Here is a 17,596-nt window from a genome sequence, read left to right on the forward strand (position 1 = left end):
TCCCCGGCCCTTATCTCTTGCACCTATAATCTTGATCTTTGCCCAGGGCCCCGGGGCGGCCCTCATTGATTATTCCATTAAAGCAAATGCTAAATGAGGTGTTACAGGTAGAGAAGGTCTTTAGAGGCTCCAACAGCCAGTAACGGCTATATTAACATTTGTGTATTATATGCTGAGCATGTCTGGGTGCTGTGGCAGAGGAGTTAGGTGGTGCCTAGCTTCAATAACCCTGCTCTGAGGGGAGCAAAAATTCAGTGCAATTATGCACAGGGGTAGATGGCTGTATGTCTTATCCCCTAAGAACTACGAGTGTAACGGTACACAAATTGGTACTGAACAGTTCGGTACAGGGACCTAGGTTCTGTTCGCACGGTGAACCAGAATGAATATATAAAATATAAAAAATATACAGTACCAGTCAACATTTTGAACACAACTACTCATTCAAGGGTTTTTCTTTATTTTACTCTTTTCTACATTGTAGAATAACAGTGAAGACAACAAAACTATGTAATAACAAATATGGAATCATGTAACCAAAAAAAGTCTTAAATCTAAATATATTTTGTATTTGAGATTCTTCAAAGTAGCCACCCTTTGCCTTGATGACAGCTTTGCACACTCTTGGCATTCTCTCAACCAGCTTCATGAGGTAGTCACCTGGAATGCATTTCAAGAGCGAGGTATATTTATAACCGAGGATATTTACATTTACATTTAAGTCATTTAGCAGACGCTCTTATCCAGAGCGACTTACAAATTGGTGAATGCTCCCATTCTTGTCAATTGAGTAGAATAGGGGGGTTTAGCACCTTGCAAAAGAGCTCGAGGCACGTTACGAACTTCGTTCTCTCACACCTATTTCAGCAAACATGTAGTACCCGCTCTATATAAGCAAGCTAAAGCCAAATTTGTCAAGGAATTGACCAATGCACACTGTGTTGCGCTTACTTACGGACGGACAAACTGAGTGTACAAAACATTAGGAACGTCTTAATAGTATTGAGTAGCATCCCTCTTTTGTCCTCAGAACAGTCTCAATTCATTGGGGCATGGCATGGACTCTACAAAGTGTGGAAAGCGTTCCACATGGATGCTGGACCATGTTGACTCTAATGCTTCCCACAGTTGTGTCAAGTTGGCTGGATGTCCTTTGGGTGGAGGACCATTCTTGATACAGTCGGTAAACTGTTGAGCGTGAAAAAAACAGCCGTGTTGCAGTTCTTGACACAAACCAGTGTGCCTGGCAACTACTACCATTCACCCTCTGAACGGCACACATACACGATCCAAGTCTCTATTGTCTCCAGGCTTAACAATCCTTCTTTAACCTGTCTTCTCCCCTCCATCTACACTAATTGAAGTGGATTTAACAAGTGACATCAATAAGGGATCATAGCTTTCACCTGGATTCACCTGGTCAGTCTATGTAATGGAAAGAGCAGGTGTTCATAATGTTTTGTACACTCAGTGTATATGGAATCAGGAACACCAACACTTTGTATTTTCTACTATAGTAGCAAACTGTTGGCATTTTATTTTCCCCCTTTACTGAAGCTGAACTGAACCGTGACTCCAAAACCGCCAGATGTACCGAGCTGTGTGTTTGGTGAACCGTTAACCCTTACTAAGGACCCTTTCTTACTTCCATTAAAGGGGCAATCAGCAGATGGTATATGCCCATTGACTTTAGAAGAATATAACTTATAAATGCCTCATGAGCTCATGAACTCAACTGTTGTTCCCCATCAGAACCCAAAATATAAGCTTGTTTTACTCTAATATAAACAAAGTAAAAGTAAACAAACAATGTAAAGCCTCAAAACATGGTTAAAACTATACTAGACCGAGCGAGACGGAGAGACCGAGCGAGACCGAGAGACCGAGCGAGACCGAGAGACCGAGCGAGACCGAGAGACCGAGTGAGACCGAGCGAGACCGAGCGAGACTGAGCAAGAGCGAGCGAGAAAGAGAGAAAGCGAGACCGAGAGAGAAAGCGAGAGAGAAAGCGAGACCGAGAGAGAAAGCGAGACCGAGAGAGAAAGCGAGACCGAGAGAGAAAGCGAGACCGAGAGAGAAAGCGAGAGAGAAAGCGAGACCGAGAGAGAAAGCGAGACCGAGAGAGAAAGCGAGACCGAGAGAGAAAGCGAGACCGAGAGAGAAAGAGAGAAAGCGAGAGAGAGAGAGCGAGACCGAGGGAGCGAGCGAGACCGAGAGAGCGAGCGAGACCGAGAGAGAAAGAGAGAGCGAGACCGAGGAGCGAGCGAGACCGAGAGAGCGAGCGAGACCGAGAGAGCGAGCGAGACCGAGAGAGCGAGCGAGACCGAGAGAGCGAGCGAGACCGAGAGAGCGAGACCGAGAGAGAGAGCGAGCGAGACCGAGAGAGAGAGCGAGCGAGACCGAGAGAGAGAGCGAGCGAGACCGACAGAGAGAGCGAGCGAGACCGAGAGAGAGAGCGAGCGAGACCGAGAGAGAGAGCGAGCGAGACCGAGAGAGCGAGCGAGACCGAGAGAGCGAGCGAGACCGAGAGAGCGAGCGAGACCGAGAGAGCGAGCAAGACCGAGCGAGACCGAAAGAGAGAAAGCGAGACCGAGAGAGAAAGCGAGAGAAAGCGAGACCGAGTGAGCGAGCGAGACCGAGAGACCGAGCGAGACCGAGCGAGACCGAGAGAGCGAGCGAGACCGAGCGAGACCGAGCGAGACCGAGAGAGCGAGCGAGACCGAGAGAGCGAGCGAGACCGAGCGAGACCGAGAGAGCGAGCGAGACCGAGAGAGCGAGCGAGACCGAGAGAGAAAGAGAGAGAGCGAGACCGAGAGAGAAAGCGAGAGAGAAAGCGAGACCGAGAGAGAAAGCGAGACCGAGAGAGAAAGCGAGACCGAGAGAGAAAGCGAGAGAGAAAGCGAGACCGAGGGAGCGAGCGAGACCGAGAGATCGAGCGAGACCGAGAGAGAGAAGGCCGAGACCGAGAGAGAGAAGGCCGAGACCGAGAGAAAGAGAACGAGCGAGACCGAGAGAGAGAAGGCCGAGACCGAGAGAGCGAGCGAGACCGAGAGAGAGAAGGCCGAGACAGAGAGAGAGCGAGCGAGACCGAGAGAGAGAGAGAAGGCCGAGACAGAGAGAGAGCGAGCGAGACCGAGAGAGAGAGAAGGCCGAGACCGAGAGAGAGAGCGAGCGAGACCGAGAGAGCGAGCGAGACGGAGAGAGCGAGCGAGCGAGACCGAGAGACAGCGAGCGAGCGAGACCGAGAGAATGACAGAGACCGGGAGAGACAGACAGAGACCGGCAGAGAGACAGAGACCGGGAGAAAGAGACTGGGAGAGGGAGACCAGGAAAGAGAGCATAACGAGAGAGAAGGGAGAAAGAAAGGGAGAGACAAAGTGGGAGACTGGTACTGAACTGTAAACAACAGCAGAATGCAAACTGGGGAGAGAAATATCCACTAATTCAATTTAGGAATAAAAAGTGATCTAACAGCCCGTTTTCCTGCAGCACCAGCATCCTGAAGATTAGCAGCAGCACCTAGATCTTATGCACAGATTCTGTCAGACCTGGGCCCTGACAGTAAATCTCAGTAAGACCAAAATAATGGTGTTCCAAAAAAGGTCCAGTCACCAGGACCACAAATACAAATTCCATCTAGACACTGTTGCCCTAGAGCACACAAAAAACTATACAAACCTTGGCCTAAACATCAGCGCCACAGGTAAATTCCACAAAGCTGTGAACGATCTGAGAGACAAGGCAAGAAGGGCATTCTATGCCATCAAAAGGAACATAAATTTCAACATACCAATTAGGATTTGTCTAAAAATACTTGAATCAGTCATAGAGCCCATTGCCCTTTATGGTTGCGAGGTCTGGGGTCCGCTCACCAACCAAGACTTCACAAAATTGGGCAAACACCAAATTGAGACTCTGCACGCAGAATTCTGCAAAAATATCCTCCGTGTACAACGTAGAACACCAAATAATGCATACAGAGCAGAATTAGGCCGATACCCACTAATTATCAAAATCCAGAAAAGAGCCGTTAAATTCTATAACCACCTAAAAGGAAGCGATTCCCAAACCTTCCACAACAAAGCCATCACCTACAGAGAGATGAACCTGGAGAAGAGTCCCCTCAGCAAGCTGGTCCTGGGGCTCTGTACACAAACACAAACACACCCTACAGAGCCCCAGGACAACAGCACAATTAGACCCAACCAAATCATGAGAAAACAAAAAGATAATTACTTGACACATTGGAAAGAATTAACAAAAAAACAGAGCAAACTAGAATGCTATTTGGCCCTACACGAGAGTACACAGCGGCAGAATACCTGACCACTGTGACTGACCCAAAATTAAGGAAAGCTTTGACTATGTACAGACTGACTATGTACAGTGAGCATAGCCTTGCTATTGAGAAAGGCCACCGTAGGCAGACATGGCTCTCAAGAGAAGACAGGCTATGTGCTCACTGCCCACAAAATGAGGTGGAAACTGAGCTGCACTTCCTAACCTCCTGCCCAATGTATGACCATATTAGAGAGACATATTTCCCTCAGATTACACAGATCCACAAAGAATTCGAAAACAAATCCAATTTTGAAAAACTCCCATATCTACTGGGTGAAATTCCACAGTGCGCCATTACAGCAGCAAGATTTGTGACCTGTTGCCACGAGAAAAGGGCAACCAGTGAAGAACACACACCATTGTAAATACAACCCATATCTATGCTTTATTTTATCTTGTGTCCTTTACCATTTGTACATTGTTAAAACACTGTATATATATATATATATAATATGATATTTGTAATGTCTTTATTGTTTTGAAACTTCTGCATGTGTGATGTTTACTGTTAATTTATATTGTTTATTTCACTTTATATATTCACTTTATATATTATCTCCCTCACTTGCTTTGGCAATGTTAACACATGATTCCCATGCCAATAAAGCCCTTGAATTGAATTGATTTGAAAAGGAAGAGAGTTAGTTCCAAATGGCGCCATATTCATTATATAGTGCACTACTTTTGACCAGAGCCCTTGGGGAACAGGGTGCCATTTGGAATGCAGACAGAGACACGTCGAGCTTCCCGAGACTCCTGCATCATACCACTTAATTCAATGAATACCCCTCGGGCATGCAGTCGTGAGACAGCCTCTATTGACTCATCAGGAAAACTGCTCGTCTTACCACAGCAGTCGTCTTCAGATCTCATGGCTGCAGAGAGAAGGAGAGGCAAAGGGAGGGCAGGGACACACACACAGTTCTGTGGCAGACAGCACACTACCTACTGTTTCACCAACAGAGCTGCACCGAATTAAACTTTAATTAGCTAACAAACATGTTTAACGTTACCAACTTTAAATGTATTAGTAATCACATCCAATAAAGTGTCTCCAAAGAGCAAAGCGGTCACCCTGACCCTAAAGTATCTTTGGCCACCACCCTCTAGGGACCATACAGAGGAATAAACAGGGATGCATTCATTATGAAGATTTTGTTGCAAAACGTTTTGCAACAGAAATCATTTACTCCAAAATGAAAACATTTTGCTACGAAAACTGGAATTTCTATTGGAGAAATTCAGGGAGGTCCCTCCCAGTTTGGTTCTGTTTGCTCCCGTTTGGTTCTTGCATGATAAACGGTTTCCGTTGCAAGACATGATAAATACTCTCAGGAGTATAGTGACTCAGTGTCAGCCACCCGTTACAGGTACACAGAGGTATCAAGTATAAAGAGGGGACCTCTGAAGGACCATAGAGAGGTATGAATGAGTTACTGAAGGAGGATTCTCTTACAGTGACTCTGTGGCGACCACCCTCTGGGCCAGGCCGTAGAGGGTCTCGCTAGCTGTCAGGACCACAAGCTGGCTGAGGTGGGGGCTGGGCACCTTCTCCTTTCTGTCCTCCCCCGGACCACCGTGCACGCTGGAGCTGCCTTCCCCCAGAGAATCCTATAACAGGGGGACAGAGGGGGGGCGAGAGAGTCAGACCGACAGAGACAGGGACCAGTTAGCTGTGAAAGGACAGCGATAGAGACAGAAGGATAGATGATTTGGCTGACAGACCAGGGAGACACAGTAGCTAGGTTTCCATCCAACTTTGCGAAAGATTTTCATGCAAATGTTCCTAAATAAGAATAAAAACCATTTTCCCATCGGAGATGTGATTCCGTCAAATAGACTTGTCGCACATAAAAGGCTGTGTGATGACATAATGCACATAAAAATGACTGCAGTTAAATTCCCATGTACCGAATAAAAATGAGTTTCCATCGCATTTTCAACTCTACTGATGGTTTTGTCACAAACTTGTGTTCTATAGAGAATGTGCCCACTCTGGTTGTGGTATTTGTGCTCTAGCCAACCTCTCGCAGATACAGTGTGGGTAGGCTACCTACATTATGAGATTATTATGGACAAAAGAGCTAAATTATATTTTTTTGTTAAATGGCAGCCAAGCTTCAATCATCATGTCACCAGAATAAGACCCTTGATATTACTGGAAAGGAGCATCAATCACATTGCACTTTCACCTCCCTGTGAAATTCATCGTAACTTACTTCATCTGCAGCCTAATAAACTGCATGCTTACCAGAGTCTAGCGTATTTTGTATGTACATTGCAATTAGAAAGTATTCCGACTTTTACGTTACAGTCTTATGGATTAAATCATATCAATCTACACACACTATCCCATAATAACAGATCGAAAACAGGGTTTAGACATTTTTTCAAATGTATTAAAAATAAACAGAAATACCTTATTTACATAAGTATTCAGACCCTTTAATATGAGACTCGAAATTGAGCTCAGGTGCATCCTGTTTCCATTGATCATCCTTGAGATGTTTCTACAACTTGGAGTCCACCTGTGGTAAATTCAATTGATTGGACATGATTTGGAAAGGCACACACCTGTCTATATAAGGTCCCACAGTTGACAGTATATGTCAGAGCAAAAACCAAGCCATGAGGTCGAAGGAATTGTCCTACCAACGGGACATTAAAAACAGCAATATCTTATGTTTCACCGAGTCGTGGCTGGACGATGACACGGATAATATACAGTTTGAAGGGTTTTCCATACATCGGCAGGACAGAACAGCTACGTCCGGGAAGGAGTGGTGTAGTGTGTGTCTATTTGTAAACAACAGCTTGTGTGCAATGTCTAATATTAACGAAGTCTCGAGGTATTGCTCATGATACCTCAGGATAAGCTGTGGACTACACTATCTACCAAGAGAGTTTTCATCTCTATTTTTCGTGGCAGTCTATTTACCACAACCGATACTGGCACTAAGACTGCACTCAATGAGCGGTGCTCCTAGTGGCCGGGGACTTTAATGCAGGCAAACTTAAATCAGTTTTACCATCCGCATGTCATTTGCAACCAGAGAAAAATAAATAATAAACTCTAGATCACCTTTACTCCACACAGAAAGACAGATACAAAGCTCTCCCTCCATTTGGAAAATCTGACCATAACTCTATCCTCCCGATTCCAGCTTACAAGCAAAAACTAAAGCAGGAAGTAGCAGTGACTCGCTCAACACAGAAGTAACGAGGAAAGTACTCTACAGTTTTGTTAGCACAGACTATATGTTCCGGGATTCATCCAATAGCATTGAGGAGTATACCACCTCAGTCCACAGGCTTCATAAATAAGTGCATCGACGACATCGTCCCCACAGTGACCGAACGTACATTTCCCAACCAGAAACCATGGATTACAGGCACCATCCTCACGAGCTAAAGGCTAGAGCTGCCACTTTCAAGGAGCAGGACACTAATCCGGACGCTTATAAGAAATCAAGCTTTCCCCTCAGATGAACCATAAAGCAGGCAAAGCGTCAAAACAGGGCAAATATTTAATCCTATTACACCGACTGACTTTCGTCAGATGTGGCAGGGCTTGCAAACTATTACGGACTACAAAGTTAAACCCAGCCGTGAGCTGCCCTGTGACGTGAGCATACCAGACGAGCTAAATGCCGTTTATGCCCGCTCAGTGGCAAGCAACACTGAGGCGTGCATGAGAGCACCAGCTGTTCTATACAACTGTGTGATCACGCTCTCCATAGTTGATGGGATGAAGACCTTTAAACAGGTCAACATTCACAAGGCCGCAGGGAAAAACGGATTACTAGGACGTGTACTCAGAGCATGCGCTAACCAACTGGCAAGTTTCTTCAATGACATTTTCAACTTCTCCCTGATCAAGACTACAGCTCAGCTTTCAACACCATAGTGCCCACAAAGCTCATCACTAAGCTAAGGACCCTCGGACTAAACACCTCCCTGAAAGGAAATGTATAATATCTGTACATTGCAATTCTACCGGTAATTACAAAAGTACAATGATTCATGTTATGCTTTAGCTTGGGATTAAGAATCGGTGGTAGACACTTGTAAGTGCATGAAGAGGTCAACTGTACAAAAGTCAGATGTCTGTGTGTTGAAACTATACTTTCAGAATACTCCGGGTTGCAATGCGGCTTGCGATCCTTATTAAACAAACTAACCTCTGATCAAAGAAGTTTCCTGTGGTCTCTTGTATAAACATAGGGCAGATTTCCCTTACAGCCCCCAGGTGGTAAGGGTAGGTAACAACACATCCGTCATGCTGATCCTACATTTACATTTACATTTAAGTCATTTAGCAGACGCTCTTATCCAGAGCGACTTACAAATTGGTGAATTCACCTTCTGACATCCAGTGGAACAGCCAAGCATGACTCAAACTCCAAGTTTGCTGACGACACAACAGTGGTAGGCCTGATCACCGACAAAGATGAGACAGCTTATAGGGAGGTCAGAGACCTGGCAGTGTGGTGCCACGACAACAACCTCTCCCTCAACGTGAGCAAGACAAAGGAGATGATCGTGGACTACAGGAAAAGGAGGGTCGAACAGGCCCCCATTATCATTGACGAGGCTGTAGTGGAGCAGATCGAGAACTTCAATTTACTTGGTGTCCACATCAACATACTGTCATGGTCCAAACACACCAAGAAAGCCGTCAGGAGGACACGACATTGCCTTTCCCCTCTCAAGACTGAAAATATTTGGTATGGGTCCCCAGATCCTCAAAAAGTTCTACAGCTGCACCATCGAAAGCATTGTGACCGGTTGCATCACCGCCTGGTATGGCAACTGCTCGGCATCCAGCCGTAAGGCACTACAGAGGGTAGTGCGTACAACCCAGTACATCACTGGGGCCAAGCTTCGTGCCATCCAGGACCTATATACTAGGCGGTGTCAGAGGAAGGCCCAAATAATTGTCAAAGACTCCTGTCACCCTAGTCATAGAGTGTTATCTCTGCTATCGCATGGCAAGTGGTACCAGAGCGCCAAGTCTAGGTCCAAAAGGCTCCTTAACAGCTTCTACCCCCAAGCTATAAAACTGTTGAACAATTAATTAATCAAATGGCCACCCGGACTATTTACATCGACACACTTCTGCTACTCGCTGTTTATTATCTATGCAGTCATTTTACCCTTACATACATGTACAAATTACGTCGACTAACCTGTACCCCCACACACTGACTCGGTACCGGTACCCCCTGTATATAGCCTGACTAACCTGTACCCCCACACACTGACCCGGTACCGGTACCCCCTGTATATAGCCTCCACATTGACCCGGTACCGGTACCCCCTGTATATAGCCTCCACATTGACTCGGTACCAGTACCCCCTGTATATAGCCTCCACATTGACTCGGTACCGGTACCCCCTGTATATCGCCTCCACATTGACTCGGTACCGGTACCCCCTGTATATAGCCTCCACATTGACTCGGTACCGGTACCCCCTGTATATAGCCTCCACATTGACCAGGTACCGGTACCCCCTGTATATAGCCTCCACATTGACTCTTTACCGGTTCCCCCTGTATATAGCCTGCACATTGACTCTGTACCGGTGCCCCCTGTATATAGCCTCCACATTGATCCGGTACCGGTACCCCCTGTATATAGCCTCCACATTGACCCGGTACCGGTACCCCCTGTATATAGCCTACACACTGACCCGGTACCGGTACCCCCTGTATATAGCCTGACTAACCTGTACCCCCACACACTGACCCGGTACCGGTACCCCCTGTATATAGTCTCCACACTGACCCGGTACCGGTACCCCCTGTATATAGCCTGACTAACCTGTACCCCCACACACTGACCCGGTACCGGTACCCCCTGTATATAGCCTGACTAACCTGTACCCCCACACACTGACCCGGTACCGGTACCCCCTGTATATAGCCTCCACATTGACCCGGTACCGGTACCCCCTGTATATAGCCTCCACATTGACCCGGTACCGGTACCCCCTGTATATAGCCTACACACTGACCCGGTACCGGTACCCCCTGTATATAGCCTGACTAACCTGTACCCCCACACACTGACCCGGTACCGGTACCCCCTGTATATAGCCTCCACACTGACCCAGTACCGGTACCCCCTGTATATAGCATGTTATTGTTATTTTATTGTATTACTTAGATTTTTTGCTTTAGTTTATTTAGTAAATATTTTCTTAATTCCATTTCTTGAATTGCATTGTTGGTTAAGGGCTTGTAAGTAATCATTTCACGGTAAGGTCTACACCAGTTGTATTCGGCGTATGTGAGAAATACACTTTGATTATATACTAGAGTTCTTTCTGACCCCATGGTCATATTGCATTAATAAACAGATATAGGCAAGAAAGGTTGAGAAGTCAAGAAACATCCTTCTCACCTTTCTCCTTTTGATACCCTGGGACAGAAACTACCGCTCTCACTCAATCTCTGATGTATGCAATATTATGTAGTCTTATGGTAATCACTCCGCCTATTTTTAACAGTAGAAAGAAAGTAAGCTGTCAGCGGTATTCTAGAATAGTTTGTATTGATTCTGCTACCGTTTGACATGTTCCAGCACATTTCACTCTCACACACACTTATTTGGCTTTTCTTTATTTGCAAAATACAGAAGAAGTTCAGCCGGTCCCACGGGCCACATCCATTAATCACAACGCAATATAATCCAAACAGAAGAAGTCATTAGAATTCTCTACTGAAGGCAGAAAAATCACAATATCTTTCATAAAGGTCCATCTGGGCCTGACAATGGATCATGCAGCTTGTCAAGTTGTGTGTGTGTGTGTGTGTGTGTATATACATCCCAAAAACAACAGAAGCAGAGCAGCAGGGACAAATCAATAGCAATCACATGCAGTAGGTAAAATGTGAAATTAAACCACATTCATTTCTCATAAATGGCTAAATGTAATTTAATTCATTGGTTAAGTAGCTAATTAGAAATGATGAATCATGCAAGGTCTTTTAATTGGTAGGAAATAGCCACTTTGGGGCCTACTAGAGACTAATTAATTACCAATAAAGAGTTCTGTGAGTAACCTTAGAAACCATTAATCAATGATAAGAGGGGCAGGTCTAAAGGATGTCAAAGAATCAGATCAAAGAAACAGAGAATGTTTGGGCATTCAACATGCAGCATTAAAACAGACTAGGATGTTTATATCACTGCAGAGGGAATATGACCATTCAGATGAAGTTCGGGGTTTGGTGAAGTTGCCCCTCGACGGTGATCTTAGGTTTTGCATTTTCCCCACTAAATTAAGGTCGAACTGGGGGAGGGAAATCTGATCTTAGATCTGTACCCACAGTGTGTAGCTCCTCGTGGCAGCCACCTCTCGACATAACGGGATGTCAAAAACATTAAACTGATGCTTTGTAATGAGAATGGTAGAATGCTCTGTTACTTGCAATCTTCCCAGGGTTGTGAGTCAAATACCAGTTTGATAATGTCTTCGGATGCTAACTTTCCAAATCGCACCTACTCCTGTCTAGGGAACCATGAGATGACGCAAGTTATTCATTTGGGTGAGCAATACCTTCAAGGAGTAAAACCACGAAATGATGTTCAGTAAACTGCATTATGGGTCCTTTCTGCAGCATAAACATGATAAACGCCCTGCACTGGTGGAGTTTATCTAGAAAACCAATTAGCCCCACACTCTATTCTAAGTCCGAACATGACTCATGATGAAATAAGCCCTAAAGTAAAAGTAATTAAGAAACCGACAACTAGCCCAAACCTAGGCCCAAACCGTTTACCCTCTCTTTGCAGAACGCTAACAAGAAATATCGATTTGGTCTCAACTGAGACTTTTTGGCATTTGATTTTTAAAATCTTGTCAAGCTTTTCAAAGCTGTCTTGCTCTGGAAGCAAAGTAATCTATCAGTCCATCCCAACAGACCGATTAAAGCCATTAGGTCAAAGTTCAGGGCCTTCAGAAAGTATTCACACCACTTGACTTCTCTACATTTTGTTGTGTTACAGCCTGAATTTAAAAAGGTATTAAATTAATCTTTTTTTTGGTAACTGGCCTACACACAATAGCCCATGATGTCAAAGTGGAAACATTTTATTAAAAATGAAAAGCTGAAATGTTGTGACTCAATATGTATTTAACCCCTCTTATGACAAGCATAAATAAGTTCAGAAGTAAAACTGTGCTTAAAAAGTCACATAATAAGTTGCATGGACTCACTCTGTGCGCAAAAATAGTGTTTAACATGATTTTTGAATGACTGCCTCATCATTGTACCCCACACATATAATTATCTGTAAGGTCCCATAGTCGGGCATTGAATTTCAAACACAGATTCAACCACAAAGCGGGGAGGTTTTCCAATGCCTTTCAAAGGAGGGCACATATTGGTAGAAATAAAAAAGCAGACATTGAATATATCCCTTTGAGCATGGTGAAGTTATTAATTACCACTTTGGATGGTGTATCAATACACCCAGTCACCACAAAGATACAGGCGTCCTTCCTCACTCATTTTCCAGAGGAAAGAAACCACTCAGGGATTTCACCATGAGGCCAATGGTGACTTTAACACAGTTACAGAGTCTAAAGGCTGTGATAGGAGAAAACTGAGGATGGATCAACAATATTGTAGTCACTCCACAATATGACAGAGTGAAAAGAAAGAAGACTGTATAGAAAAAAATATTCCAAAACATGCTTCCTGTTTGTAATAAATCACTGAAGTAATACTGCAAAGAATGTGGCAGAGCAATTCACTTTTAGTTCTGAATACAAAGTATTATGTCTGGAGCAAATCTAATACAACACATCACGGAGTACCACTCTCCATATCTCCATGCATGGTGTTGCCTGCATGTTGCTGTGGATATGCTTGTAATCTTTAAGGTCTGGGGAGTTTTTCAGGATAGAACAATAAACAAAATGGAGCTAAGCAAAGGCAAAATCCTAGAGGAAAACCTGGTTCAGTCTGCTTTTCACCTGACACTGCGAGATTACGTTTAGCAGGACATTAACCTAAAACACAATGTCAAATCTACACTGGAGTTGCTTACCAAGAGGAAGGTGAATGTTCCTGAGTTGCAGTTAAAGTTTTCACTTAAATATACTTGAAAATCTACGGCAAGACCTGAAAATGGTTTTGAAAAGAATAATGGGCAACTGTTGCACAATCCAGATGTGGACATTTCTGAGAAACTTACCCAGAAAGACTCACAGCTGCAATCGCTGCCCAAGGTGTTTCTACAAAGTATTGATTCGGGTGTGAATACTTACGTAAATGAGATATTTCTGTATTTAATTGAATAAAAACATGATTTCACTTTGTCAATATGGGGTATTGTGTGTAGGTGAATGAGAAAAGTACAACAAAATATGGAATAAGTCAAGAGGCATGAATACTTTCTGAAGGCATTGTATTTAAAAAACAACGACGTCTTCAAGATCAAATGTATTTACGGTGTATATACAAGGTTTCCTATTTACATCAACAAAAAGAGCACACTGTGTCCTTTTATTAACCATGCTTCACAGGCATAAACAATCACTTTAATCAAAGAGTAAAATAAAATGTTCCCCCTGAAGACTACAAAGAAATTATGTTTCTCTTCACATTGCTCATAAATCCACATGGTTTCCTCCTGTGGATTTAACACGGTATGAAAATCCTGACGATCTCCATAAAAACAGAGAACAGTTCGTAACTCTTACCTTGTTTTAATTACAGTTTTTGATGGGAAAGATACAGAATATTTTTCCTAATGGTGGGCAGTTTTGGGATTCACACTGTAGCCCATGAATTAAAAAAAAACGACCTGCTATCGTAAAGACTTGAGGTGAGTAAGTGACTCTGAGGTAAATCGTTTTTTTCATTTTGATATCCCAATCTTTGCTAAAGTATAATACATGCTGTTCTCAATCCATTAAATGTGTATTAGTAATAAATTACTATTACATGCTCAAAAAGACATGCATTAACTGTTGAATAGATTAAACCACATTAACATAATCCGTGTACCGGTGCCCTTTGGGCATCTTGAATATTTACAGTAACCGTAGGGCCCACACGGATAACACAACAGAAAACAAGCTATCAAATCAAGAAGATACTAGTTGAGAAAACAGCTTGCAGTAAAGGAATTCACAGCTGGATACACATTAATCAGGTATACGCAGACTGAAATCTTATTTAGTTCTATTTACACAACAAAAACAAAAGATAATTGGATTAAAAGGTTTAGTCTTTTAGTTATTTGTTTTAATAAATGAAGGATTTTAAACTTCCCCACTTGATTGCGTTGTTCCTAAACCCACAGCAGTAAGTAATGTTTCACATTAACATCATCATAGGTTCCTGGCCCCTCAGTAGACAAAACACTCCAGTTTCTGGGAAACCCAGGCACAGAATGGTGGTGTCCCATGGAAGAGAACAAACGCCTTTCAATGTTCTGATCAGCCAAGTCTGAGACAAAGGCCACATACTGTACAGCAGTGGTGCGTGGGTAAAATCCCCAGGGAAGCCAAGCCAGGGGGGAAAATAAAGGCCACATACTGTACAGCAGTGGTGCGTGGGTAAAATCCCCAGGGAAGCCAAGCCAGGGGGGAAAATAAAGGCCACATACTGTACAGCAGTGGTGCTTGGGTAAAATCCCCAGGGAAGCCAAGCCAGGGGGGAAAATAAAGGCCACATACTGTACAGCAGTTGTGCGTGGGTAAAATCCCCAGGGAAGCCAAGCCAGGGGGGAAAATAAAGGCCACATACTGTACAGCAGTTGTGCGTGGGTAAAATCCCCAGGGAAGCCAAGCCAGGGGGGAAAATAAAGGCCACATACTGTACAGCAGTGGTGCGTGGGTAAAATCCCCAGGGAAGCCAAGCCAGGGGGGAAAATAAAGGCCACATACTGTACAGCAGTGGTGCGTGGGTAAAATCCCCAGGGAAGCCAAGCCAGGGGGGAAAATAAAGGCCACATACTGTACAGCAGTGGTGCGTGGGTAAAATCCCCAGGGAAGCCAAGCCGCTGTGATATATAAGGCCGACACAACGGGAAGACAATAGCAACACAGGCAGAATAAATTCAACCACAAACACGTTTCTTTCATCACAAAACCAGAAAGCAACATCTGTCTGGTACAGAGTTACCGGAAGTCGCAGAAACCCAGAGCTGCCTCTGCTAACATCATTCCAGCATCATTTCAACATCATCAAATCACCTCTGCTGCTGAGACTAATAGTGACAACTAACGTCATTGCAGCACCATCTCAACATCATCAAATCACCTCTGCTGAGACTAATAGTGACAACTAACGTCATTGCAGCACCATCTCAACATCATCAAATCACCTCTGCTGAGACTAATAGCGAAACAAAATTCCAAAAATGATTTAGTCTAATCAATGTAAGCCAAATATCATGTGGCTGTCCATGTTACTGATTGCCAAGGTATCCCCTTTCCCTTCTTGTAGAGGAACGCCAATACCACTCTCCTGTCTTTGATGGTGATAAAACGGTCTATGACTGTCATACAGTAGTCTACACGTTTTTTTGTTGTTATCCTAGACTAGGCTACCTGACTAAAAGGCCTGCTAACTAGCCTAACTTACTTTCATGGGCAACGATGAGCCAGCTAGCTAGCGAGTTAACCTACTACTTCTAGCTAGATTCCGAACTCAGGCCAGGGTCACAATGTATGAATTCATGGTTGGCTCAGAATCGCCATTACAATCAAGTCCAAATCCCTATCTTCCTCCATGGCTAATAAAAGGGTAGATTTTAGGTAGCTACTGCAGCACAATGACACAACAAGATGCAACAATTCATGTTTTTTCTGTCAATGATGTTTTGATTTTGATGTGATTGGTGTGAAGCCTGGCTTCCCTTGACACTTTGTTTTGGCACACCAGGACCATTCACAGTTGAGCTCACTCATTTTAGCTCCACGCTGATTGGTTATTCTTTCATAATTTATTGATCAAGAGGCCAAATACTAGCTAGCTTCCCTTGATATTGAATTTAATGCTCCGGGTGGCAAAAATGTCATGCTCTTTTTGACTAGACAGCAAAGTAGGTTAACTGCCTTGCTCAAGGGCAGAACAGTAGATTTTCCACCTTGCCGGCTCAGGGATTTGAACCAGCGACCTTCAGTTACTGGTCCAACGCTGTGAAATGGCTAGATTCTACATGGTCCCACAGAACAAATATATGGCCTTAAGTTTTTAGGGATCCTCCACTTTTCCCCATCCCTGAGACATTCTCCACATAGCCTGATACACTAACGGAATACAACCGTCTCTTACCAGAAAACTGGGGGGGGGGAACTTTTGTAGAGTTGGCTTCTGATATTTTGGCTCCCGAGTGGCGCAGTGGTCTAAGACACTGCATCTCAATGCTTGAGGTCGTCACTACAGACACCTTGGTTCGCATCCAGGCTGTATCACAACCGGGGGTGATTGGGAGTCCCATAGGGCGGCGTACAATTGGCCCAGGGTCGTCCGGGTTTGGCCGGTGTAGGCCGTCATTGTAAATAAGAATTTTTCTTAACTGACTTGCCTCGTTAAATAAAGGTTAAATAAAAATATATACTTATCCAGAGTAGTAGTTTCCATTGTGGAGAAATCCTACACAGACCATTCACCTGCGCAGCCACGTCGGCAGTCAGGAAGGAGGAAATGAAGATGGCCATTCTGGCTCTTTGTGAAAGGTCTCGCGTGGCAGTTTTGACAGTGCGTGCTACTCTTTGCGGAAGTCTTGTTTATTTTCAGCGTGCTTAGTTTGTAAAGTTTTTAAATCGATCGCCGGTGTTAACGCTCTAGGTCCAGTTTGGAATCTAATGGGACCGCTCCTGTCATTGATTGCATGGATTAGTAGCAACAGTGTTGAAATGCTTTGACAATCAAACCAACAGTTGAATTGCACAGACAAACGAGCCTGAAGTCAACAGCTAAGATCCCCTCCTTTCTCTCACTCATTTCCCTCTCCATTGCTTTACACACTGCAGCAGACTTTCTCTTTTTTTGCACTGCGCACCCTTTGATGTTTGTGTTGCTGGACTATTATTGCCCTGCCAGACTGGTTTGTGTTCAAAGGAACTCTCGGCCGGCTCCTCTGCTGATGTGTATCTGGTAGCAGTACTCCATCTATCCTACTCTCTTCCTTTCGGCAGGGTTAATACCTGCTTGGCGCCAGACCATACATCTTCCTTAATACCGCTACACAACTACTCTACTGTTTGAGAGACATCCAAAAATGTA

General features: G+C 44.2%; 1 protein-coding gene across 2 annotated transcripts in view; it reads right to left on the reverse strand.

The window, feature by feature from the left end:
- Positions 1-17,596, reverse strand: part of vps50 (VPS50 EARP/GARPII complex subunit) — a 231,718-nt gene that overhangs the window by 23,815 nt on the left and 190,307 nt on the right. For both annotated transcript variants that reach the window (XM_064979831.1, XM_064979830.1), the window contains one exon: positions 5,798-5,952. In XM_064979831.1, coding sequence (XP_064835903.1) covers positions 5,798-5,952 — 155 coding nt within the window. The remainder of the gene's footprint in view (positions 1-5,797; positions 5,953-17,596) is intronic.

Source organism: Oncorhynchus masou, chromosome 12, assembly GCF_036934945.1.
Source record: "Oncorhynchus masou masou isolate Uvic2021 chromosome 12, UVic_Omas_1.1, whole genome shotgun sequence".
Taxonomy (NCBI): domain Eukaryota; kingdom Metazoa; phylum Chordata; class Actinopteri; order Salmoniformes; family Salmonidae; genus Oncorhynchus; species Oncorhynchus masou.